Source organism: Pygoscelis adeliae, unplaced genomic scaffold, assembly GCF_000699105.1.
Source record: "Pygoscelis adeliae isolate BGI_AS28 unplaced genomic scaffold, ASM69910v1 Scaffold174, whole genome shotgun sequence".
Lineage (NCBI taxonomy): Eukaryota > Metazoa > Chordata > Aves > Sphenisciformes > Spheniscidae > Pygoscelis > Pygoscelis adeliae.
Window position 1 is genome coordinate 1 of NW_008824676.1, and position 25,395 is coordinate 25,395.

The following is a 25,395-nucleotide window of genomic DNA, read 5'->3' on the forward strand; positions in this document are numbered from 1 at the left end:
CACTCTTGAAAGCTTTGCTTTTATACAGTAAAGCACACTTCAGTCAGCTAAATGGGAGCACGTTTGACCATTTAGCACTGCCAGTGTTAACCAATATTAGCAGGTGAAAAATTAGTTTTATTTAGGCTTTGCTGGCAGGCGGGTCCGAGCCTTGTTGTGCAGGGGCTGTGCTGATGGCTGTCTCCGGTCCAGGGCAGGCACTGGCTGTTGCCCTCCAGCTGGGCATGCCTGCCCCTGCCCAGCTCAGCCCTGCCATCCGCCGCACCCAGCCCGCTTGGCCTGGCTGCGGGTGCTGCCTGGCGCTGTCAGGACCCACTGGGTGCCCACACTTCAGGCAGCTGAATCTGAGCTGGAGAGGTGGGCCTGGCTGTGGCCCTGAGGAGCGCAGCTCCAGCTGAATAGTCACTACGTTCCCGAACGGGTGGTTGCAGTCCTGGTCAGGCAGTTTCTCTGTAGCTGGATACTTGGGAAGAGGGCTCAGTGAACTCTCTACCTCGCTGAAGAGCAGAAGGGATTCAATGGGAAGACACACAACGGGATGAGATACATATATATACATATATACCTGTCAGGCACTGCCTCCATGGACATCAGAAATCCCTGTGTTTGTACAGGGTGAATAGAGTGAAGCAGCCACATGTTAACCCCAGACCTGACACTGACGCTTTGTTCTGCCTGCCTAAATGCTCCCTGAAGCCTTAATTAATTTCTGTTCTAATCTGCTTGCTAGAGTTAATGTGCAATGTTAAGTACCTCTGTGTTCAACCAAAAGAGTGACTGCAAAACAGTGGAGGTTAAATGATCTCTTTCCTACCTCACAGTGAGGTTTTATGAGGTTTAATCCATTATTGTTAAATCCTCAGAGGAAAGAAGGTGTAGAAAAGAGAAGTATTAATGTCATCGTTGTAATTGACTGTCAGTGTCACAACATTAATTAAAAGCAAACAATTCAAATGTCAGATCTCACGTAAAAATGTTTAAATATTTTATCATTTACAAGAGGAAATAATGCCTGTAGGCATGCAAACTGAGATTTTTGCCTTTTCACTGGTGTCTCATGTTGCTTTACAACGTGCTGTTCACCTCCTGGTCTTCAGGAAACCATCTTCCTGTTAGGAAGGCCTGCCAGACTTCTAGCTCCACATACACAGTGCAGATCGGAGGGTGCTCCGTCTTCCAGGGTCCCTGGGGTACTTGCAGCGGCAAAGGAGGCTCGGTGCCTTGAGCATGCTTGGAATTGGGAAGCTCCCGAAAGCGGGTGGCCACTGCATCAGTGTTGGCCTCCCCACGGCTCCCAGCCCTATTTGCTCGCTGCTTAGGCGTGCCTGGTTTCTGTGCTGGAGCCTGGCTGCAGCTGGGACTAGTGGTTTGGGTTTGCTTGTTGCAGAGGACCAGGTATAATGAGCTGCCCTTGATGGGGGTCCTGCTGCATGCTGTGAAGGAGATTTGCCTTCCTATCGCTTCTGTCCTTCCTCCCATTCCCACGTTTTGGGAGCCTCTCCAGAGAACTCGTAATTTAGGGCTTGCTTTCTGCTCTTGAGGGGAACACCCTGAACTCACAGCAAACATACACTGAGCTGAAGTTGCTTTAATTTGAACAGTAGCTGTGAATGTCATTGCTCAGGCTGTGCCCCAGCAGAAGCCTTGGAAGCCAGTCTGCTTTTATGGTTACAGCTACTCCCTTTTCTGCCGGCACAAGCGAACAGCTGGGATGGAAAAGGAGGAGAGGCCACAGATTAATTTCTTTTTGTTCCCTTTACCGTAGCTCTCCAGCAGCTCTTCTCAGGTTCCCAGTGTGCTGCAGCTGTGCCCAGCTACTTGCTGCTGGTTGATTGGTATGCAAATGCACAGAAAATTTCTCTTAGTCTTTCCCTTCTCTGTGCCACCCTTGCTGGCTATATTGCACCATGTTGTCCCTCAAAATCCCTTCTGTATGAACACATGCCTTGCAGCAAGGACGGTGGCATTACCCCCCTGCTCAGCAGTGAGACTCTGCTCAGCCTCTCCTCCAGCAGAGGAAGTGAAACCTTCACTGAACCAGCAGCTGGATACAGAGAGGGCCAGTGACTAGCCACCCTCCAAGTCAGTAAAAAATTAGTTCATTAATAAGGTACTACACTTCCAATGTGCCTGTGCTGTATTTGGGGCCACTACTTGCTTTTACTTTTCCATCTGATAAGCACGGATGTCCCCTGAGAGCTGGATGGGCAGGGAGATGAGACCAGCACACTTAGGACCGTGACAAACTTACACTGAGGGGTTTTGCACAGCAAAGGAGCCGTAATTTCTGAAAGGGTCAGCCAAATAAAATGTGAAACTTTCTTTGCCCAAGATCAAGTAAAATAGCAATAAACAAACAGGTTAGTCATTACCAGGAAATCTCTGCTTGGACAAGACCAACTTCCAAGCAGAAGAATCTCAAAAGGGAACCAGCAGAACCATCACTCCTGGAGTAATGCTTGGACACTGGAAATCGGCCCTGGAAAGAGAGAGAGGTACCCAACAGGCCTTTTTTATTACTAATATCCAGGAATCTTGAATTACTCAGAAGGTAACAGAAGGAAAATCCCCAACATCTGGAGGACTAGGCAAGAAATGCTAGGTGAGAAACATTATGATATTAATTGTCCCACTAAATCTTTTTTTTCATCTTTATTTTTGGAGGTCTGGTGTTTGGAAAAAGCCATGGTCCTCAGAAGAGCTCCTCCCCCTTTCACCTAGTTGAGTGGATTTCTGCCTGTCAAAAGGAACCATTTACCTGGAAGAAAAGTTACACTTTCCTGCCATACTCAAGTGTATATAAACTCTGACACAGAAATGGGTCTAGAGATTATGAGGCAGTTCAAGACCCACTATCCCTTAAACTTTTCAAGAGATCACTAGGAGAGTTAAATCAATCTTCCAATTAAAACTGAATAAGGCCTACTGCTAGGTAGCTGAGCTCCACTTAATGGCTGTGGCAAAATGAACTCCCACGTGGACACGTCGTGCCAGTCATGGGGGCAAAGGCAGTGTGGGACCTTGCACTGCGCACATCTGACCTGGGAAGTGCGCTGTGGCCACGGAGTGATTTCACGTCGTGCCCAACAGCTTTCAGATGGCTTGTCAGTAACTTTTAGCGTTTTGCCTCTTGGCAGCACCAACAATGACATCAGTTACTGGTTCACAGCATCCCTTGCAGGTGCAAGACAGTGAAACGGGAAAATAAACAAAAGTATTAATAATGGCTGTGAAAATTTAACTTTTATTATCTGTTCACTGTATACAAAACACCATTCTGCATAGTGATAACTCATTTGTTGTACAGTTGACAGTGCACATCAACAAACAAGTGTTAAAGAGGTATACACTTAATGGAAAGGGCAGTGATGGCCAGTGTACATTACACGCTAAGATCCTGCGACGCCAGCTGTATGTTTTAGGATGAAGTACCTCATAACCACTCAATATGCGAGTAATATAAATGGGATAACAAGCATTTACCAACGAACCAATTTAAGAATGAGGATGAAGAGAGAAAGCAGAACTAATGTATCCGATACACAATTTCCAGAGTGATTAAGAAGTTTTACAGAGGTGGCTGAGAAGGATCCATATTTTTTCAAACACTTCCATTTTTAAAACTGTTAAAATTTAATGATAAATAACAGAATCTCACAAATCTTTAGGGGCAAAATGCTCCACATTTATTTACATATGAAATGTGTTTAATACAGTTGTAATGGACATAGTGTATAGTAACATCTGACAGCAGCAAGACTTTTAAGAAACCAAACAATTACTACTGTATATCATGCAGCTATCTATATATACACAATTTGTTTTAAAAAAAGGTACAAAATTTTTTTTTTAGGGATACATACAAGGTATAAAATGCAAAAACAAACCAAAAATATAACTCTCACAGAGAACTATATATGAAAGGGACAGTATGGTACCTTTCTGTACTTTGTGAAAGCGTAGCTAGTGATACTAGATACAAGTTTGAAATGGCTGAACTAGCTTCATATGGCCTGTGCTAAAGCTGAAAGCCCCAATTATACTTACGTAGGCTGGTGTGTTAGCTTCTTGACAGTTGTGGTTGTATGTAACACTGAGCACCAGAACATTTGGCATTAGCATACAGAGCTGGGAAACACCAACCCCTGTAGCAAGGGTTAACTATTTTCTTTCAATAACCAGAAATAAAGGAAAATACATAATGCTGTGTACTCACTTCTATATAATGTTTAATAAATTACATGACAAAAAACATCATCAGTATAAACCTATTCCTCTAATTACATCTTATTTGTTAAATCCAGAGCAGCCCAGCCCTTTTGTAACAATTTGAGCTTTGATCACAAGCACCTGATGGCCTAAAAAAATCACTTCATGATACATAGAGTTGTGCAATTATACTTTTCAAAAGTACTTTATCATTCTAGGGGGTCTGCACCTGTTTTGGTGTTGCCACCTAAAACCAGCACTGCATTTTACTTATGCAGTGGTACTTTTTCTTCTTTTTTTTTTTTTAATATATATTTTTTAAGAGAAAGTTTAAAAGCTTCCTTAGACATTTAGAAGCACAAGTTCTTAGAATCTAAAATCTTCCCTTAGCTTGCTTCCCCTCCTCACTCCCCTCCAAGCGCTGCCTTCTGATGCACTTCCATTAGCTTCTTTCAGAAGCATTCAAATAAGAAACAGTTTAAGAGAACCAAAGGAACTGCCCCAGCATTCAGAACTCTGTTTTAAAGAAACTTACTAGAAAAAAAACAGAAACAAAACAGAAAAACGTAAATTTCCCACTAGATACCAATACAAACACATAACAAAGAGTATAAAAGTTATTAGTTTAAATATATACAAACTCTTTTCAACTCAAATACTGCTTCAATGGTTTTGAGGGTATAGACAATGAGGTGAAGGGGACACTTTTATGCAGAATATATTGCAACAGCCTGAACAGTACTGTTAACACTATTATACCTTGAACTTTCTGTAGCAAAAATGTCATTAGTATTCCAATGTGGAGAGAGATTTCTGCGTCCCAAATAATCTGATCACTTTTCAGCTGAACTCATTCTTTTTGACTTAATGAAGGCCATGCCATGTGTTCTCATATGAGTGTTTAAGGCCGCTTCAGTTTCAAAAGTCTTTGCACACACTTTGCATCTTCTGTCTGATGCCATACTGTCAGATGATTCATCCTCATGATTGGGTTTATTTTCTTGCTGATTATCCTCCCCAGACCCATTTTGTTTTGATACTGGCTGAGGCTCCTTCAGCTTATGTACAATGAAGAGATGTCTGGACAGGGACACATGAGATGTGTAGCAGAGTCCACATTCCCTGCATTGGTATGAAGAGCCATCAGATTTATGCTGAGGAATATGTTCATGAAACTGGAGAAGATTTTCTGTTGTAAAGCCACAAACAGCACACTTGTGAACTTTAAAAACATTTATCTTTAGCTTCTTCAATGGCTGAGTGATTGCACCTCGTGGAGGCCTGAATTCCAGTACAGGTTCTTCCAATTTACGCTTTGGACTAGGAACCTAAAAAAAGCCATAAATGGTGTATCATGTAAGCATAAATATGCAGTTCTTTTCATAACTATTTGTGACTTGCAAACTTCAAAAACTTTCCCTTGGTAGATTCCAGTACAACTTTGATAAATACAATATTTGAAATAACACAAGCAAATATATGTTGTGCATGTTGGAAAACTAGGGGTTTTCTTTACTGTAAATTGCACATAAGATTTGCTTTGTCACCTCTGACAGAGCTACAGTATCTAATACACTGTATAAACTTGAATAAATATTTGCCAGCGTAACTGCATCCAAGTACACACCAACGAGAGACTTCAATTGTGTACAGAATGTAGAATATCAATCTAGGAACTTTTAAGTACTACCTTCTGGAACTCCATTTTAATTACTTAATATTATTTCATGCCTGAAATTTGACTTGATGGATTATCTCCTGATTGTTAGTAACCAAAGTAACACATTGCCAAAGGGTGAATCAACATGCACATTTTTTAAACTAACTAAAATGATAATTTTTTATATTCTCCTTGTTAGTCTTCTGACATGAATATTCCTCAAGAATCCTCTGCATCCTATGTAGCTCAGAAATGCTCCATGATGTTTATGAAGACAATGTATACAGCTGCCATATTTTCAACACTTAAATAAGAAGACAATATGTTGGGCTGAAAGAGAGTCATGTAAAGGACAATAGTACATTTTAAAAAACAGATATGTTTGCGTCTCTGCTGTCAGCTTTGGACATGCCGTCACAGGCGAAATTCTTTATCATACAGCACCCAAAACACTTTAAAAATGTTGTTAATCTCTGCATATACCAAGTCTTTGAATAGCGCTGTCATCTTATTTTTGCTTTGCTCCTAACACTCATCATCAATAGAAGAATAGAATAGAATATTTCAGTTGGAAGGGACCTACAACAATCATCTAGTCCAATTGCCTGACCACTTCAGGGCTGACCAAAAGTTAAAAGCATGCTGTTAAGGGCATTGTCCAAATGCCTCTTTCTAAGGCACTGACAGGCATGGGGCATCGACCATCTCTCCAGGAAGCCTGTTCCAGTGTTTGACCACCCTCCCGATAAAGAAATGTTTCCTAATTTCAAGTCTGAACCTCCCCTGGCGCAGCTCTGAGCCATTTCCATGTGTCCAATCACTGGATCCCAGGGAGAAGACCTCAGCACCTCTTCAGGAAGCTGCAGAGAGCAATGAGGTCGCCCCTCCAGCTGCCTTTACTCCAAACCAGCTTTACTCCAAACCAGTTTTGCTGCCCTCCTCTGGATGCATTCAAGGACCTTAACATCCTTCTTAAATGGTGGGGCCAGAACTGCACACAGTACTCCAGGTGAGTCCGCACCAACGCCAAGTACAGCAGGAGATCTTACTGTATTTCAATCATCAGATTGAAAGCAGTTTCACTGGAAAATTTATATCAAATAAGCTCAAGGCTGGATATTTGGAAGAAGGTCATATTGCTTCTACGTAACCTGTAGCTTTTCTACAGCTATAAGAGGACCTGGTTGCAGAGGATTTGAAAGGTGCTCTTAAAGCAAACCACTAAGGGGTCAGTTATATTCTCCATCATTCAGTGATCAAACCAAACAGAAAGTCTTTCCAAAAACATGTTCTAGTTCAAGCATGTCAGAATTTGTTGCAGGAACCTTTGAGACATTTTTTGGGCTCTACTTCACAGACGATCAGACTTTTATGGGATCAAAATATCTGCATCTATTTAAAGACCCTGAATGTATACCCACAAAAAAATTCACTCTCAGTGACTGAATGAATCTTCTAAGTGATTACCTTTGTGTCTTCTTTTACTTCCCTTTCTTCCATATTGGTTGATTCAGTCATTTCTTTCACATCAGGGTCTTTAATGCCATGCATCAACTGAATATGTTTTTCCAACATTAACCGCTTGGTAAAAGTACGTCTTGAATCTGGGCAGTGCCTACATAAACACAAAGCAGACAGGCACAGATTCAAATGTCACGCATAACAATAAGTCATAGTATTCTGAAGAATATAAATAGGACTAGTAAATAATTCCAGACTAGAGTACAATCTATTAAAGATAGCGACAATATTTTTCCAATCAATTGCACAGGTAAGTATTATAAGAAAATGAGCATAATTACAAAATAAAACTAGAAATGTTTGAGCAATTTATATTCAGAGCAAATGAGAAGTTCTCTGAAGATAATATCCAAAATGGTACAAAGTGTGAGTCAGAATAAAACCTGGGCACATCCAAGTTTGTTTCTTAGACCTCTGCTAACATCACCAAACTGTACATTCTATTAGACACTTTCCCAAGTTCTCCTTAATTTAAATTTCATAGGGAAAGCAATCACCTTCCATGTAGGATGAATGCTAGCTCCAAATGACACTTAATTCTGCATTCAAATCCAAATACTTTATCTCCTTGGAACTAGTAATTCCTTCTCAGCTCCCTTTCCAACCTCAAACTAACCAGCAGAACAAACTTGTCTTTCACAATCTGTGGTTTGTTCTCCCACACAGAACCAACTGCATCACTTCTAAACTTCTCATGTGCTTTTGGGCAGTGTACTTCTTCTGAGCTCCAATGTTGTAACATATTGTACAGGTGTCTGGAGGAGGGATGGCCAAACAAGAACTCTAGGGGAGAGTTCTTGTTCTAGGGGAGAAGTTAAAACTGTAATACTCTAAGTCTCCCTCCTAAGGTTTTAACTTTTTAAATGCTGTTTCATTTAACTTTATTAAAAAAAAAAAAGAAAAAGAAAAAAAGACAGTACTGTGGGCATTCTGAAATTAAAACAGAGAACCACAATAAGCTTTCTGCTCCAAGGGTATGCAAAAAACAGGCATTCGCTGCTTGTCATATACCGAGAGAAATAGTGTCTAGGCTAGCCAGCTCATGTAGGTTGAAGTACAAATTAACCGTACAGTAGAAACAATCTGATGCATGGGTTGTGTCAGGCAAACACGGTGCAGGGAGTCAGGAGGTTATAAAGCACTTTGTTGGAACACTATGCATGGCAGTCTCAAGTTTTCACACCACTGGGCCGTGTAGGCCTTGTGCTTTCCGTAACAAAGCAGAGATCATACTACGGCAGGGAAGGGACTGGTAAGATCTCAGCCACAGAGAATGGCTGCTGCTTGCAGCTTCCTTTTCAGACCCTTCAAACTCGGTTCCACAGCATGCAAACACATACAAAACTACGAATGAAGAGATACAACAGAAAGTTTGTTTTATATATCTTATCTGATGGACATGGATTTTTCTATTAAATTATGTATCGTCTCTCCAGCCACTTAAACATCGCTAAGGATTTTTAGATATTACACACTATTTTATGTATGAGAAAAATACTACAAATACTAGCTTTTGTAGATTAGAAGAGTGGGCTGTATATTTGAGAGACTATTGAAAACCAAGTTCACCTCTGTAGAACTATCAGCCATGCAAACTCTCAGCTCAGTAAAGTTTCAGATTTGCTTGCCAAAGCCCCTAAAAGACAGCAGACTTCATGTACATGCATTCTCAGTAGCCTGCTACATTTTATGCATGCAGGATAGCCTAAATAGTTTGGCCTGTCTATGTATCTAAATACCTGATTCACTCGAATGAATGGGACACTGGCTTTCATACAATCAAGAAAAGAAATCCAACTAACAATGTTTTTAGTTGGTTTGTATTCTGTTTCTAAATAAATAAAAGTAGAACTTACGAGCACGTATAAACCTTCCTAATGCCTTTGTGCTTGATACGATTGTGACGACATAAACTGTGGGATGAACTGAAAGATTTGTCACATTGTCGACATGGATGTTTCTTCATTTGCTTCAAAAAAAGAAGAAAAATACATTAATTAAAAATGCTCAGTGAAAGTAGTGCATGTCTTGAACCTTTTAATAATCGGAAAGAAACATCACTTACCAGTGTCTGGTACTATATCTTCAAGTACACACCACTCCTACAGCAACACTGCAGAAGTCAGAAGACCTGGACTTCTTTCAAAGCAGTGCGGCCAGCATGAGTTACACACACATCTATCACCAGTTGTAAACCAGTGTCACAGACTGTGGATGAAGTGAATTTCTTCCACCAAAGAAGCAAGGAAGATCAGTGGATTATTTCTGGATCAGTAAAGGCAGTACAGTGAGAGATTTGCTGTCACTATAAAGTAACCTTTCCCTTCCCATCACCAAATAACGTCTGCATTTGCTGATTGAGAGAGCTTATCAGTCACCTACAAGGAGGGGTGAAGAGCACATAATAAGGACAAAAGCAAAACATCACGAACACTAACAGGGCTCAGAAAAGTCAGGAAGAAATGAGAGGTATGGTCTGATGCCAACTTGAGGGACATCTGTTTGGGGAATTCTGTGGGTTTTATATTACAGTTATATTAGAGTGGAAAGAGAAAGAAAAGGAAGGAAGCTGAAAAGGATGGAGTGGTCTCCATCTATGTCATTCCAGCTGAACATGGCCACAGGAGCTCTAGTACCTGAAGAAATAACATCTCCAAAACTGTGGACTATACAAGCCCCAAGAATGAATGAATGACATGGTCCTATCCCTTAAATTCCATCAGCCCTAGAATTCAGTTCAAAGGGCACATCATATCAACCTGAGTAGCTGCAGTAAGGAAATGGGAATATTCCCAATCAGATTTCCTGCTTCATTTCACAGGTAACTAGATTATTCAAGCTCTTATCTATAATTTTTGCTGTTTTTGCAGTAACAAGCAAATCGAAACAACATTTTGGAAATTAAATGCAAACACTGACCAAACAAATCTAATTGAAGACCTTTCCAGATTACTTTTCATAGAATCACAGAATCAAGGTTGGAAAAGTCCTCTAAGATCATCGAGTCCAACTGTCAACCCAACACCACCATGCCCAGTTTACTTTTCAAAACTTTTTTTTTAACTTTTCAAAACTTTTGTAAAAAAGTAAACTTTTTCCAGTTTACTTTTCAAAAATCCAGTCAGGACCAGGATCCCACACTCATCACTCAGTATAATGATTCCTGCCAGAATCAACGTGTCCTGGGTCTGAAAAAGAAATGGATTTTATTGGAACCTCCCAAAAGAAATCCGGATCGCATGGACCCAGATTTCAAGTGTTCCAGTCTGAGGGAGGGCTCATGCCTGCTAGTCAGGTACAAGTAAAGGAATGGACAGTTTCATACAGTCAGTCAAGTATCTAGAAGGAAAATCACGTTCATTGGATTACTTTTTCCTGCTCTAGCAGCGATCATAGTTTTCCTTCATAGTGTCAATAACATTCTCTTTCCTGCATTTACTGGGAAACTGAAAAAAAAACAAGTAATATAATTTTATTCTACTATTCCAACTGAGGCCACTGAGCAAAAGACTTGGATCAACACTTGAAATGGGACCCTTCTTGACTCTTCTGGAGAATCCACCCAAGACCTGTCCCCGTGTTCCAAAGCACTCAATAGCAAAGATCTTCTTCATGTAATAATGTAAAGGGTTTGGCTCACTTATTCTTACCGTCTGAGGAAGTGACAAATTCCTAAACCATGGAGATGCACAATAATCCACATGGACATTTTAATATGACGTAAGTCATTCTCTGGTGCCTAAAATTAACCAGTAATAACAATAATAAAAAAAAAGAATTCTCAGTCCTAAGTACTAACAAGCTCAAGCCATACAGAAATGCTTAAGGAACTGAAAAACATCCATCTTATATTTGTGCTCTGAGTGCTGAACTTTATATTGATGTTCATATTCTCCCTAATGGCTACATTGCTCAGGAACAGCTACAGACAAGCCAGTGGAGATCTACAGAGGTGATGTCATTACCAAAAATTATCATTCACTGCAAAGTTTGGAGTGAATGGTAGAAGGCTTGTACACAGCAAAAAGTGATGTCTGGAATGGCTAAAGGAGTAAGAGCTTTTACAGTGAGATGAGAGACCTTTTCCTATCAAGACCAAAATCACATGGAGTGTGGGGGAAGGAAAGAAAAGCAGTTTTGAAAGGTCATTCATGCAAATGTGAAGCAGCCCATTAAGAAACACGATACGGTAATTTTACTGGGGCTAGTCAAAATAATGCTGTTAGAGGCGCAGTACTGTTCAACCTAGACTTCTTTTTCACGTTTAAAGGCCAATTAAAATAAAAGGAAATAACATATTTCGCTCTTAATTGTTAAAGGAGAAAACCTGACAGTGTTTACATGTAGTGCATACTCATTAATGCTAATGCATTAATCAGTACATTTTGCAGTATGGTTTTGCAGCATGCTTATGACTGCAATGCTCTGGGAAGAATTTATAAAATAAAGTAAAATGTGAAGTCATATTAGGGCTTCTATCAAGAAACAGCCCTGCACCATGCTGTACAAACATACAAGCTCAACCAAGGCAGCCCATGTATCTTTGCTGAGGCCACTGCACAGCGTAGATGCATCAAGTGCCTAGTCAGAAAAGCAGCACGAGGATTGTGCTCGGTTGGACCCAGTCCCTCTCAGAGCACCAGGGGCACTACTTGGGGTAACCATCCATGACACCACACGTGTTCTAAATTTGTTGGGAAGATTCTGGATAGAGACCCAAATAGGATTTTGGATGCATTAGTTTCTGCAATGGCAGCCAAAACCAAAAGAACTAAAAAATTAGTTCTGTAATTAGGTGCAGCAGGACCTGTTGTACAGTATCTTGTCTTTACAGGAAGAAAGAGGATGTTCAATTAGATGCACAGCAAGTCAGAATTGCTAAAGCAATTCCTGCTTAGAAAACATCTGTCCTTTCATAGAAACACACTTACACACAAGTCCTAGGAAGCTCAGTGTATGTCTACCTGGCTGAGTGCGGACATACATGATCCAGTTTCAAGCCAGGAGTTGTACGGACTTGTTAGAACTACCCTTTGTCTGGGCTAGTAACTTTTTTTTTTTTTTTTTTTTTTAAACAGCACTTTTAAGATCAGTCAGAGAGTCACAAATTTGGCTACAAATTTTCCTACCTTACAGCTGGCTTACCTTCAACCAGCTCAGGAAGAGGATACAGAATCTATCTGTCTGTGTAGACATTTCCCAATAAGGTCTGGAAACTCAAGAATCTGTCCAAAGAGGATATACATGGCAATACCTCTCCTATGAATACCTCTGAATAATCCAGCCTGGGATCAGCTAAGAAGGGTTACAGCTCCAGACTTTCACTCTGATCCTGCGAAAGCAGCAATTAGAAGTTTGAAACTAGTTCTCTTCAAATACCTTACATGACAATGGACTTTGTGAATATCTTATTTAAAGTTTTTAACAAACATTCTGCATAGATCATTTTAGAGCATTTAACCCACATCTATAATTCTTAAGAAAAACAGACTATAAACTAATTACATTTTTTATTAGACCCATATCACATACTTGGTTATCTTATGCTCATTTCTAGTCTCTCTACAATAAAATGTATCCATAAAAGTTTAGTTTTTGAATATAGTCATTTTGAAAGCTAACAATTACCGAAAATTTCAAGAGGTCTGGAAGGAACGTAGCAACTGGTCTTTATCATCCATTTCTGAAAGACATGGAGTTGTATCCCTATTCATTTTAAATATATATGCCTCCCGTGTTATTCCCGTGTTTTAATATATATATGCCTCCGTGTTTTTTATCCCTTGAATAGGGATAAAAAATAGCACATAAATGTAAGCAATGAAACAGGCCTTTAGGCCAGTATTTGAGTGCAACAATTATCTAATATTTCATAATAAGGGCTGTTCTTGAGGTAACATGGCACGTTCTTATTAAACATCAGAGATAGACAGATACATATTTAAAGCTAATATTTAGAAGGATTATCAATGTGTTACTAACCTTATTTTACATGCCTTCTGTCACTTTGCTGTAGATGTGATCAGAGATACCATTCTCTAGTTCGCTCTGAAGTGACAGTTTCATAGGGAGGTTGTGTTGTTTTGTTTTTAAGAATTGCATCAATGTAAAATGCATCTGGTCTTAAACTTATTTCTGTTTGCTGGTAAAAGCACTGATGAGTTAATATTTGGACTAACAGGCAAAACAGAGTGGACCAACAGTTTATATGCTGCTAAAGAGACTGATTTTGACAGAAAATTAAGCTATGATTGTGTGAGCGTTACAGGATCAGAAACAAGTATTCAGTGCATAGGCATGCCACAGGGACTGTAACAGATTTTATGGAATTTCTTTATAGACACTACCTAGCAGAAGTGTCAGGAATATACCTGCTAGGCTTGAAACTGAAGTAATTAACAGTTCTTCTGTGACTTTATAGAATCATAGAATAGTTTGGGGTGGAAGGGACATCTAAAGGTCATCTAGTCCACCCCCCCTGCCGTGGGCAGGGACATCTTCAACGAGATCAGGTTGCTCAGAGCCCCGTCCACCCTGACCTGGAATGTTTCCAGGGATGGGGCATCCACCCCCTCTCTGGGCAACCTGTGCCAGTGTTTCACCACCCGCAGCGTAAAAAATTTCTTCCTTATATCTAGTCTAAATCTACCCCCCTTTAGTTTAAAGCCATTCCCCCTTGTCCTGTCGCAACAGGCCCTGCTAAAAAGTTTGCTGTCATCTGTTTTTATAAGATTTTTGAATATAGTCATTTTGAAAGCTAACAATTACTGAAAATTTCGAGAGGTCTGGAAGGGATTTTATTTTCAATGGACAGAAATGGACAGAAATGCAAAAATGGTCTTTTAAAGCAAATGGAGAAATCAAATAGAGACCACATGATCTCAGCTGTTTGTCTACTTTTCATGCCCTCAAGCTGTAAAAGGAGAGCCAGGTAAAAGAAAATGTAGTTCTGTGAATCATAATCCTTTGGTTCTGTGTGTTTCGTTCCAAGGGGGACTGGCAACGTAGCTACAGGACTCTACAGCAGGAAGGCTGAAAGAATGGAGTGGGAGTTACTGAAGGCAGGAAGAAACATAGAAATAGTCTTCTGTCAGTCAGGCTTGGGTGCTATTTGCTTGAAGTTGTCATAAGAAAATTAGAGATGACACTCAGTAGTCTGGCATTTTCAGCTTTTCCATAAAATGTTTATAAACAGAATAAAATAATTTGCACAACAGCTTTAGAGATAAGCACTGTAATTTGAAGGGATACAGAAACCTTTGGAAATGTGCTATCATTTATTATAGCATATTAGCATCCTGAAAACTACAGATTTTCACTCAGGATGATTATTCTCCACTTAGACAAAATAAGTCTGTTATCCCTTCCAGTTCTGCTCTTACATTAGCACAGTACATTAGTTTAATTCCCTGCTTCCCAACTGAGGAAAGAATCAGACCATTTTCACTAGCACACAGTGAAGGACAGGACTGGATAGCAGATGACTGCTATGTGTCAGCATCGGGCTGGAGCTTGCTACAGTCTGTCTCAAATGCAGCTAAGAAGGTTCCATCTTAGGATCAGTTTCACTATTGCCTACCTGCCAGTCTTTTTCATTTCATTTATTTGGAAAAGCTATGGGATGCAGCAAGGACATCAAGCTGTCCTTCTGCTGACTTGAGAACACAGCATTCCCATATTTCACTTTCAATCCATTTTAAGTAAGCTATCTCAAATCCAGCTGCTTTAAATACAAAATTCAACTTGTTCAACTCAGCTTACTTGTTGGCTAAACCTACAAGTGTAAGATTTGAGCAATGGCTCGACCTTAGAGTGAGTCTACCTTTAAAATGAAATGCTGTTTGGCACTCACTGGACCAATAAAACAAGACTCCATTCCCTGAGTCTAACAATTAATGAATTTTCAAGAAAGAGAGGGAACTGAGAGGGCACAAAGGAAGAAATGAGAACCTGGATCAGATTAGATGACTTGGATGAAATACTGGAACACCTTTCACTCTTCCCATCTTGAAGAGATTTTGGTACTGGATGAACAAGCCTACAATTAAGTAAGAGTGTGTGGATTTTCTCAGTAGAACTATGTAGAAAATGACAAAAAGTAAGCAGCCAAAGAAAGAAAGATGAAATAGATATAAGAACAAAGAAAAACAATAATGGAATTAAAGGAATTATTTGCAAAAACACAACTGAATTTGGAAAAAAATGGCTTCATATTGCAGGTTTAATTCACTTTTTTGTAATTGAATATTATTCATTTACCTTTCCATGTTCTTTCCTCATGTGAGAGATGTAAACGTCTCTCTGAGTGAAGAGCCTATCACACTCCCAACACGTCCAGCCAGGATTAGCGACTTTTTTAGGCTCTGCTTTCTTTATGGGAGAAGGAGATTTCTTCTCCAACTTTTCTGTTCCGTTGACAGATTTTGTGTCCTCTTTGTTGTGACTGGCTGAGTTCTGAGTTGTGGGTTTAGTACTGAGAGGCAGATTTATCCCCAGGTTTGGTGGCCCCTCAACACTTTTCAAAGTTCCATGCATAGACTGCAATAAAAGAGAAAAAAAAAGTACAAAACTAACATAGATGTATACAGTTGTATTGACAAAATGCAAAGACCCTCTGAATCAAAAGTCTTCATTTACTTCTTTGTCATACTATTATTAGATCACATTCTTAACTTAAAGAAACATGATTAAGTAAAGGCAAGGCCGGGCATAAAGAGAAACTAGCCAACAACACTAAGAAACACCATCTGTAGCTAAAGAGAAGTTTTCTTCAGTGGCTAGATATTTTCACAAAAAAGAAAGACTTTGTAGGTTAAGTTTAAACTGTTGTTTAATAGGGAGGAAAAAAGGGCTCAAGAAGTACTTTAAGTTAAGTTTAATTTCTCGCTTTACTTACCTAACATATTAATTGAGCATCTCCGTTTCAAACTACGTGACTAGAGATTTCCAAGAAGGAAAGGTTTTTACTGACAAATTTTGGCTTGGCACATTGGTAAATAAGACAAGAAAAGGCAACTCTGGAAAGATCAGGCAACTATATTGTTTAGGCTATATTAATATTTTATGTTGAGGCTGAGTTAAGCCCCGTCTTACTCCATGCTCACGTTATGAGCACCCTAACTTAGGGCTACATTGCTAACAGTCCTTAGAAGCGAAGGTGTGCAGGGCTAACGGGGTCCCCAAGACCAGGGGACAGCCAAGAGGTGTGTAACAAGCGTCTCTCAAGCAGCCTGCAGCTCTCAGGTAGTGACCCTTCCTCACTGATTTATTTCTAGACTTTAAGTAAACAATGAGTAAGAAGGGAAGAACTCCACCTCCTCCTTCCCCAATTTCTGGAGCCAGTGTCATATGCTGGTGTGATACCTCAGCCTACCAAAAAGATGACTAGTTCAGGAAGACCTGGGCTTCAGCTGTGTGTCTGAGTTTCATATATGAACATGGACACAACAGGAATGAGTCAGCAGGCTTCTGGGCCAACAAAGATGACTGCAGCCCAGACTTAACATACTGCTGAACGTGGATCCACTACCAAGGTCTCTTTCACATCTAAAGACTTGCCCTTTACAATGACAGTGTTCTAATCATCTCACCTACTGACCTTTATTGTAACTCTCCTGGATGATGTGTCTAGCCATCCCAAACATAATTATTTTTCCTACAGGTAATCTCAGAAACAAAAAAAACATTCAATACATTATTGATTCTGAAAATATAAGAATACAAATCTGATACTCCAGTATAATACTTCAGTATGAAGTTCTTTTATAAATCCTGTGGCTTTTGGGACTACCCGCTGGCTCTACAGCAAATATCAACCTGATCTGTGGAACATGTTCTTCTATTTAACAACTTTTAAAAGAAAAGCCAGTAATTTAAAAAACTAAAATGTTATTAAAAAGCAAAGTACACAGGACCAACTGACTACCTCTAAGAACAAACTGAAGTTGGGTAGAAAAGGAGGAAGTTGCCTTCAGTATCCCATTGCACCAGGACAAGAAGAAAGAAGCACGGGGTAGGGGAGAAGGAGGTTGCTATACTTTTCAGGCAACTGAAGATTGACCTGGAGATTCCATCCCAGCTTAACTTGTCAGCATGTAAAATGTTAGTGCTCAACTTTCTAAATGTCTTTTAAATACAATACTTGAAATTTAATTTTTTATTTGAAAATAAACAAAAAGCATTAAAGCATAACATGGAGTCACAGTGATCACAAGCACATATCACCAGCAGAATGGGGAGTGTTACACCTCTAGTCCAGACCTTCACCACCTGTTCTCACTGGCTGTTAGAAATTTTCTTGCTACAGGAAAGTGAGACATACATTTTGCCAACAAGAAACATTCACATCTGCAGGAATTATTCTAGGTTATTTTTGTAGCTTTAAATAAACTTCTTCTGAGCTTCTTTCTATCCCTTTCTGTTCTATTTTCATATAGGTCTTCTCTGCCTTGATGGTTTATGTCTAGCCATACCAATTACTTTTTGTGCAGCTGGGCTGAGCTCTGCCCTTGTCTGGCACTCATCCTCTCCCCGAGTCCTTTTCTGTTTTTATCTATACCGTTACTGTGTTATTAATTCCCCCTTAACTGAAGTCCAATTTATACTTTTCTGCTGCTGTCCCTACTACTATACACACATCCTAAATGTAAAAGCTCTAGCAATTCTGAATAAAAGCAGTCATACTGTTACTGCACATGTATGTTCTAATCCTCTAATTTTATTCTCAAAAATGTCTGAATCATTTATAGTGAAACATGCTAAAAAAACACAGGTTGAAAGTACAAACACTGGCATGGAACACTAAAGCCGAAAGCGTTAAATAGTGCCCAAATCGTAAGTAACTGAGAATAACTTTATAATGAGAGATGCTGAGCAACCCTAATTTATGTAAGAATAGCTTTTGGCCCTAACTACAGTCAGATCATGCTCCTAAAATAGTTGTTTTCAGGTCTTAAAGAAGTAGTTACGTACAGTTATAACAATACTTTTACAATAATACCCGAGTCAAGAAAAACTAATTACATAAATAAGACATACAGTGCAATATATGGAATTTGCCTGTTTACTTAAAAAAAATAAGCAATACAAGTAGATCAAGGGAAATAGAAAATAGGACTTTGCATTGCTGTATGAGAGGACCATTTAAGATATCTGGCATAAACGTAAGACGATTCTTACAGTAAACATGAACTAGTTCAGAAACAAAGAAAATATCCAGTCCTTCCAGTATTTCTGAACATCTTGGGTCAGCCCTTCCCTATCTCATCCTCAAGTTTAAGATTGGCTTTAAGACCAACTGTTTTTTCAAGACTTGTTTTCAATACAACTTCAAGATTTCTGAGGTTACAAGTGACATAGTTGAGACTAAAATGCAAAAAGATGGTTTTAGCAGACAAGAAAGATGTCTGGTTTTCCACTATTCTGTATACAAATTTTACTAAGTCTATGTGTCACTGCAAGAGAAACCCACTGAATTAAGTGCTACCATTCTGGATTGCAATACTTTGCAATGGTGTAAATAACTTCAGCTGTTACCAGGCACCAGATCATGTTAATAAGGCATAAGGAATTACAGCACTGCTAACAGATTTGCTATATATAAAAGAAGGTAACACAGCATATTTAAAATAGACAGCTAACAAATTATAGTCAGGGGACTGCTGATTCTTAATAACGTGATTTGCAAGGATGACAGTAAATCTTCTTCAGTTATAAGGGTATTTATGAGAAAATCCACTTCAATTTTTTTCAAAGCATGCATGTGTTCATGTTCATATGTAAACACACACACAAATAACCTCTACATCTATTCAAGAAACATACTGGTTCCTACCGGTGAGTTCTGAACATCAAAGGTTTGATTTTAAAATGTACTCAGCATTCTCAACTCCTAACAACTGGAATAATACTTAGAATACTGTAAATAAGGCTCAATACTTATTAAGATTGGGCTAACTTACTTCACTATACCCATTATTATTTTGATAAAATGACCTATTGAATGCAATGCACTGAGATATTCCTGGTATACCAAAATCAACATTCATATAGAAAAACGGAGTTAGTGATTACATCATAGATACACTGAAGATGATACAAAATACAACATTTTAACATTTGAGAACATTATTCACAGATTACTCTTTTGGAATTATTAACATCTCTCTCTTTCAGCAGTCTTCTTGTTATTCTGTACCTTTTTACAGTATTTTCTCACAGCATATATTGCATGACAAATGGTATCTACGAACGAAACAAGAGAAGATGCCTACACACCTTGATATGATCCATCATAAGCTGTTTCTGTGCATATAGAAGAGAACAGTCTGGACACTTGAAAACAGACACCTTCTGGTTTTCAATGTGCTGATCAAAGTGGCGATAGAGCAAAGGTTGTAGAGTAAACACAGTGTCACACATAGAGCATTTATATATTATTCTAAAAACAGAAGTACAATAAACAACGTCAGTCATGTTGATGATCTATTTGCAAGAATCATGATGTTAACTTTTTTCCTCAGCAGAGATAAGACTTGACATGTTTAAGCAATCATTTCACACTGCCTGAAAAAAGTTAAAATTAAACTAATTCCAAACATCCTCCAATTTCAAAATATGGGAGCAGTAGAAAAAAAACACAAAAATAAAAAAAAAAATTAAAAAGTGCAAACAAGAATCCAGAAAACAACAGCATATGCCAGTTACATATATAACACCAACATCTGCTTAGGATACTCTGAAAGTTAAGTGTCTTCAGTTTCTGAACTCACATTATAACTAAAGGACAATATACCTGTTTCAGGTTGTAAAGGCATTATGTTTCAAGGAAGTGATTGATTTGATCATAATTGGTAATATACTTCAAGATAAATTTATTTTTGGCAATGTATATGGTTTTCAACCTCCTGAATGCCAACCCTAGACTCTGTTAATGCTCTGAAGCTGAAACTTCACAGGATGGTATTTCCCTGTTTTGCAATTACATGCCTTTAAGAATCTGTCTATTGAAGCAATGTAGAGACACCACCAAAACCACAACTTCCTCTCTCAGAGCATATGTGACTTTTGAAATTAGTTACCTAAATCTCCCATTCTGATAGGCAATATTCTAATCAAAATTATAACAAAAGCTATTTATGTTTTAGTAGCTGTGTAACTGGTGAAGCAATGCATCTATTAATATAATTTCAAAAGTGCTTTAGAAATAGATACACTAATTAACAAAGAACTAGATAAGTACTTGACACTAAAACCATAGTCCCTGAAAATGAATATGATAGCCAAAATTCTGTATCCCAAAATCCTAGGAAAGTTATTAAACAATCTGAAAATAGTTGTATTTTTAGCAGATTCTTATCAAGTGTCTGTCCAACAGACAAAAAATATAGGGAAACCAGAAACATAATCCTCTGATCTAAATGCTGCAACAACTACTACATGACAATAGTTTGAAGCTTGTTTCATTTTGCTGATGATTTTATAATGAAAAGTATAGTTTAAATTGCATTCTATGTAATTATTTACTTGATACTTTGCTTGTTGTTTTTGCTTATCTGCATGTTTGATTATATTAAGAATGATTTCCCTGGCAACTAAAGGTGAGTAACAAGATTAGCCATTCAAACTGCAACCCTTTAACGTATCTGCTTATAAATAGTAAATAATTCTATTCTTTCAGAAACACCATACTTTTTTTTAACTTGGAAAATGAATGAAAAGAAATGACACGTGAAAGAAAAGTAACAACGAAATTTGCCATAGATCATCAGATGAGAGAGAAATCTAATCCATTAGCTATCAGTAGTGGTAGTACTTCAGAAAAGTTCAGCTAAAATAAAAGAAACCAAACAACAGGTCCTCAGTACAATGACAGACACTTCCTCTGCAAAAGCAGTCTTCCTAATTCCATCAATTAGACGTTGATCTCTGTCCTAAAGAATGACTTTTCATTAAAAAAAAAAAGAAAAAACAAACCCTGCTTGCTAGAATGCTGAATTTTCTCATTATCCACATAAATGTTACAAGTCCTTTCTATATCCCTCTAAGCAATTACCATCAATAGTACCTTTTTCAAGAGCTCTAAAGACCACTCTGCGCTGTGTTTTGAGATAAGAACAGGGACATTGCTTCAATGTCCAAGCCATTCAGTGAGTCCAAATATTTGAAATAATGAAAAATAGTACACTTAATCATATTAACTGTGAAAAATATTATTTCTATTGTATATCAAGCGGTCCCAGTTTCTTACATATGCTAAGATAAATTTATTCATTCACACAGCATCCTCTGATGACCTACATACTATTGTACTGCTTTCTGTGGTGAACCCTCTGCATGGGATGACATACTCTGCACAGGCACAGCAGAACATACACCTGCGAGGTTCACCTAGTAAGCATGGAGTACTTAGAAAGGGGAGCCCCCTCCCCATCCTCTGACCCCCCCACACTACTGTTCATAAAAGCTTCTTAAACATTATTCAAAACAAGTATTTTAGTTTGCCACATTATTACTGATCTATATCCCTTCAGAATCCTAACTTCCTGGATAATTCCCATATGAAAGGTGTTAAAGATCTTGCCAGAAATAGGACATGTTTCTTGATAATAATTGTTAAGAAAGAAACCCCAGGTTCGTAAAATGCAGTTTCACCTCATGTACCTCACATCAATATAAACCCACGTATCTTACTAATAGTTTTAACTGAGATCATAAGAGACAACTTCTCGGGAAAAAAGTCAATGGATCACCACCCCAGCAGGCCAGCTGAATTGCACACAGACAGAAACAGAGAGAACGTGAACCTTCTCCAGGCACAGTGCTATTACAGGCACACTCTGTGGGATTCACTGTTTAAGCTCTAAGGGTAGAAACAGCCAAAGGATTCACTATGCAAAGGATCATTTCCCTTGGCCACAGCACATAAAGCTACTGAGCATCTAAGCATGCTCCAGCATCTTGGTCCCATCTCAGCAGAGCAGCTAGAGATAATTTAAAGCAGTGATTTTACTGTCAGCCCTCTTCACTCCATCCAAGAAAAAAAAACCAGTTTCCTCAGAAAAGTACTTGCTGCAGTTCTGTAGTGAATCTGCTTGTAATGTCACAAGCTAGAGAGCTGGTACTAACCACACGCATTCCCTAATCCTGGGGCACCAAATATTTTTCTTCTGTCCCTTATGTCCTGTCTCTTATAACACTGTCTTACATCTCCATCAGCAACTTTGTCCAAAAGTCAGGAAGCATCAATCTTGATTACTAACTAAGCAGGCAAACAAGCTGAGGCACAAGACTATCACAGCCTTGTCCCTGGCAGGGTGATTTTCACCCTTCTGGTTCATTGCTCACATACCACTGCTAACATCCAGAATCCCAGCATTTTGGTGCCTGTTGCCGAGTAGTCGATCCCATCGCTAAAGAGAGATGAGTAAAGTTACATTGTTCCAGGTTAGCAAGATGTAAATAAAGACTGGCAGAATTAAAAATAATTCCCTGATTATTTCATGATGTGTATTTCTATTAGAACCATATCTTTCAAATAAAATTAGACACAACAAAGTAGAAAACCTGCTTTGTCATCTGTGGTGGAACTAGACAGTGATCTCAGCTGGAATGATTTCAGGTCTGTAGTATATAAATTTATCATCGCAGGGTTACATAATTTAATCAAATAAACTATGATCTACTATATGCTCTTATTGTATAAAGTAAGAAGTTTACTGGATGACCTTCTTTCTGAATTTATCACATATAAAATTATATCTCTCTAAAAACAGGAAGAGCTGAACATATATTTTCTATGTAAGCTAAAAGACTTTACTCTGTTTTCACAGAAGCAAAAGAAGTAAAGAACAGAAGACTACAGAATCGCTGAGGTTGGAAGGGAGCTCTTGAGGTCACCTAGTCCAATCCCTGCTCAAGCAGGGTCAGCCAGAGCAGGCTGCCCAGGACCATGTCCAGTTGGGTTTTGAATGTCTCCACAGACTGAGACTCCACAGCCTTTGGGCAACCTGTTCCAGTGTTTGACCACCCTCACAGTAAAAAAGTGACTTCTTGTGTTCAGGTGGAAATTCATGTGTTTCAGTTTGTGCCCGTCGCCTCTTGTACTGTCTCTGGGCACCACGGAGAAGAGTTTGGCTCCCTCTTCTTTGTGCCTTCCCATATGGTATTTATACACATCAGTAAGGTCCTCCTGAGCCTTCTCCTCTCCAGGCTGAACAGTCCCAGTGCCCTCAGCCTCTCCCCACATGAGAGATGCTCCATTCCCTTATTCATCTTAAATGTCCCTTTGCTGGACTTGCTCCAGTATGTCCATGTCTCTCTCACACTGGGGACCCAGCTCCGGGTCCAGTACTGCAGCACTGCCCCAGCAGCACTGAGCAAAGGGGAAGGATCACCTCCCTCGACCTGCTGGCAATGCTCTTCCCAAGCCCTTAATGACCACACCCCTGGGTAATGCAGCACTCACGAGCACTGACAGGAGAAAGTGAATCTACTACAAAAAAATCTGACATCTTTCTGAATTTATCACATATAAAATTATATCTCTCTAAAACCAGGAAGAGCTGAACATATATTTTCTATGTAAGCTAAAAGACTTTACTCTGTTTTCACAGAAGCAAAAGAACTATCTGGTAGAGATCCAGATTTCAGACAGGTCTCTGAGAAAAGACTGTACTTGGTTAAATTCATACCAACGTACCTAATAGTATCGAGTTGCGACTATACCCACTTCGAGTATTTCTTTCAGTCACATTCAAAAGCATGATTTTCAACCCTAAACACATGCAACTGAGTATGCTGGTTTGTTCTATAATTGAAGTAGTCAGTATTTAACATGTAACAGCTTAAAACCCTGTCCAAAGCTTAAAGGCAGTTATGCTTAGTCAGGACATAATTTACAACCACCTCAATTCAACAAGACACTTGAGTAAGGCAAGCAGTTCAACTGCAATCACACCACCGGAGTGGTTACTCAGTAACTGCTCCTGCCCCACAGTACACACCAAAATAGGCATGGTACATGCACTTTTTCACTTTTCAAAAAAAAGGTTAACAAATTCATATATTATCTTATAATAAATATAGATGTTACCTCACTGGAAAATACTTTCATATCACATAAAAGATGTTTAGTGTTTTGAAAGCTTCTGCACCAGAGTATGGTATTTCTCCCTCCCATATTTTTTTTTCTCTAAAAAAATGGTACTTGTGGGGTAATATACTTTGTACCAATAGTACAGTATATATCCATAATCTGGCTTGATAAACAAGAATTTCTCCAATATCCAGAAAGAGATCAGCCATGAAAAATATCTTAGTGCCGTTTCTATGAAGTTACACTCTTTACTGAAAAAAGAAAAACACATATAAGCTTTGGTTTCCCATAAAAACCGTGTCGCATCTTAGGTATACTACAGGAGAGAGCTTCACAAAGTTGAAAGAGAAGACAGCCATCCATTTCCCTATATTAAAATAATCTAATTTCATCCCACTGAGAATCACTGCACATAAACTTCATTTTTCATACACCAGATAGTTTACTGTATCTGTTCTGAAACAACAATTTGTAATGCAATTGTAAATCACACAGTTCCAGTAAATGCCAGAGGCACACAGCCATTTACCCAGTGAGCCCAATTCCTGTAAACAAAAAAGTGTGAACAAGTAAAGAGTCCCTCAGGACCGGACTGGCCTCAGCCCACTTACAGGACAGAAGTAATAAGTCTTCCTCAGCCGCCCTGATGTGCTGACACACTGGGCCTTATTTTCGGCTGCACCTCTGTGACGCCCAGAGGAACAGCTAGAAGCCAGGCTCCATGGCCATGTAGAGTTCAACAACATCTAATCATAGAATCATTAAGGTTGGAAAAGACCTCTAAGATCATCGAGTCCAACCGTTGACCCAACACCACCATGCCCACTAAACCATGTCCCTAAGCACCTCATCTACCCGTCTTTTAAATACCTCCAGGGATGGTGACTCAACCACTTCCCTGGGCAGCCTG

At 39.0% G+C, this 25,395-nt stretch overlaps 1 protein-coding gene across 1 annotated transcript in view; it reads right to left on the bottom strand.

The window, feature by feature from the left end:
* Positions 1–3,232: 3,232 nt before the first annotated feature.
* The window catches only part of ZNF532 (zinc finger protein 532), a 43,744-nt gene continuing 21,581 nt past the window's right edge, over positions 3,233–25,395 (bottom strand). The window contains 5 exon segments of the mRNA XM_009323050.1: positions 3,233–5,537; positions 7,337–7,484; positions 9,247–9,359; positions 15,650–15,928; positions 19,667–19,829. Of these exon segments, the coding sequence (XP_009321325.1) occupies positions 5,043–5,537; positions 7,337–7,484; positions 9,247–9,359; positions 15,650–15,928; positions 19,667–19,829 (1,198 nt within the window). The 3' untranslated portion in view covers positions 3,233–5,042.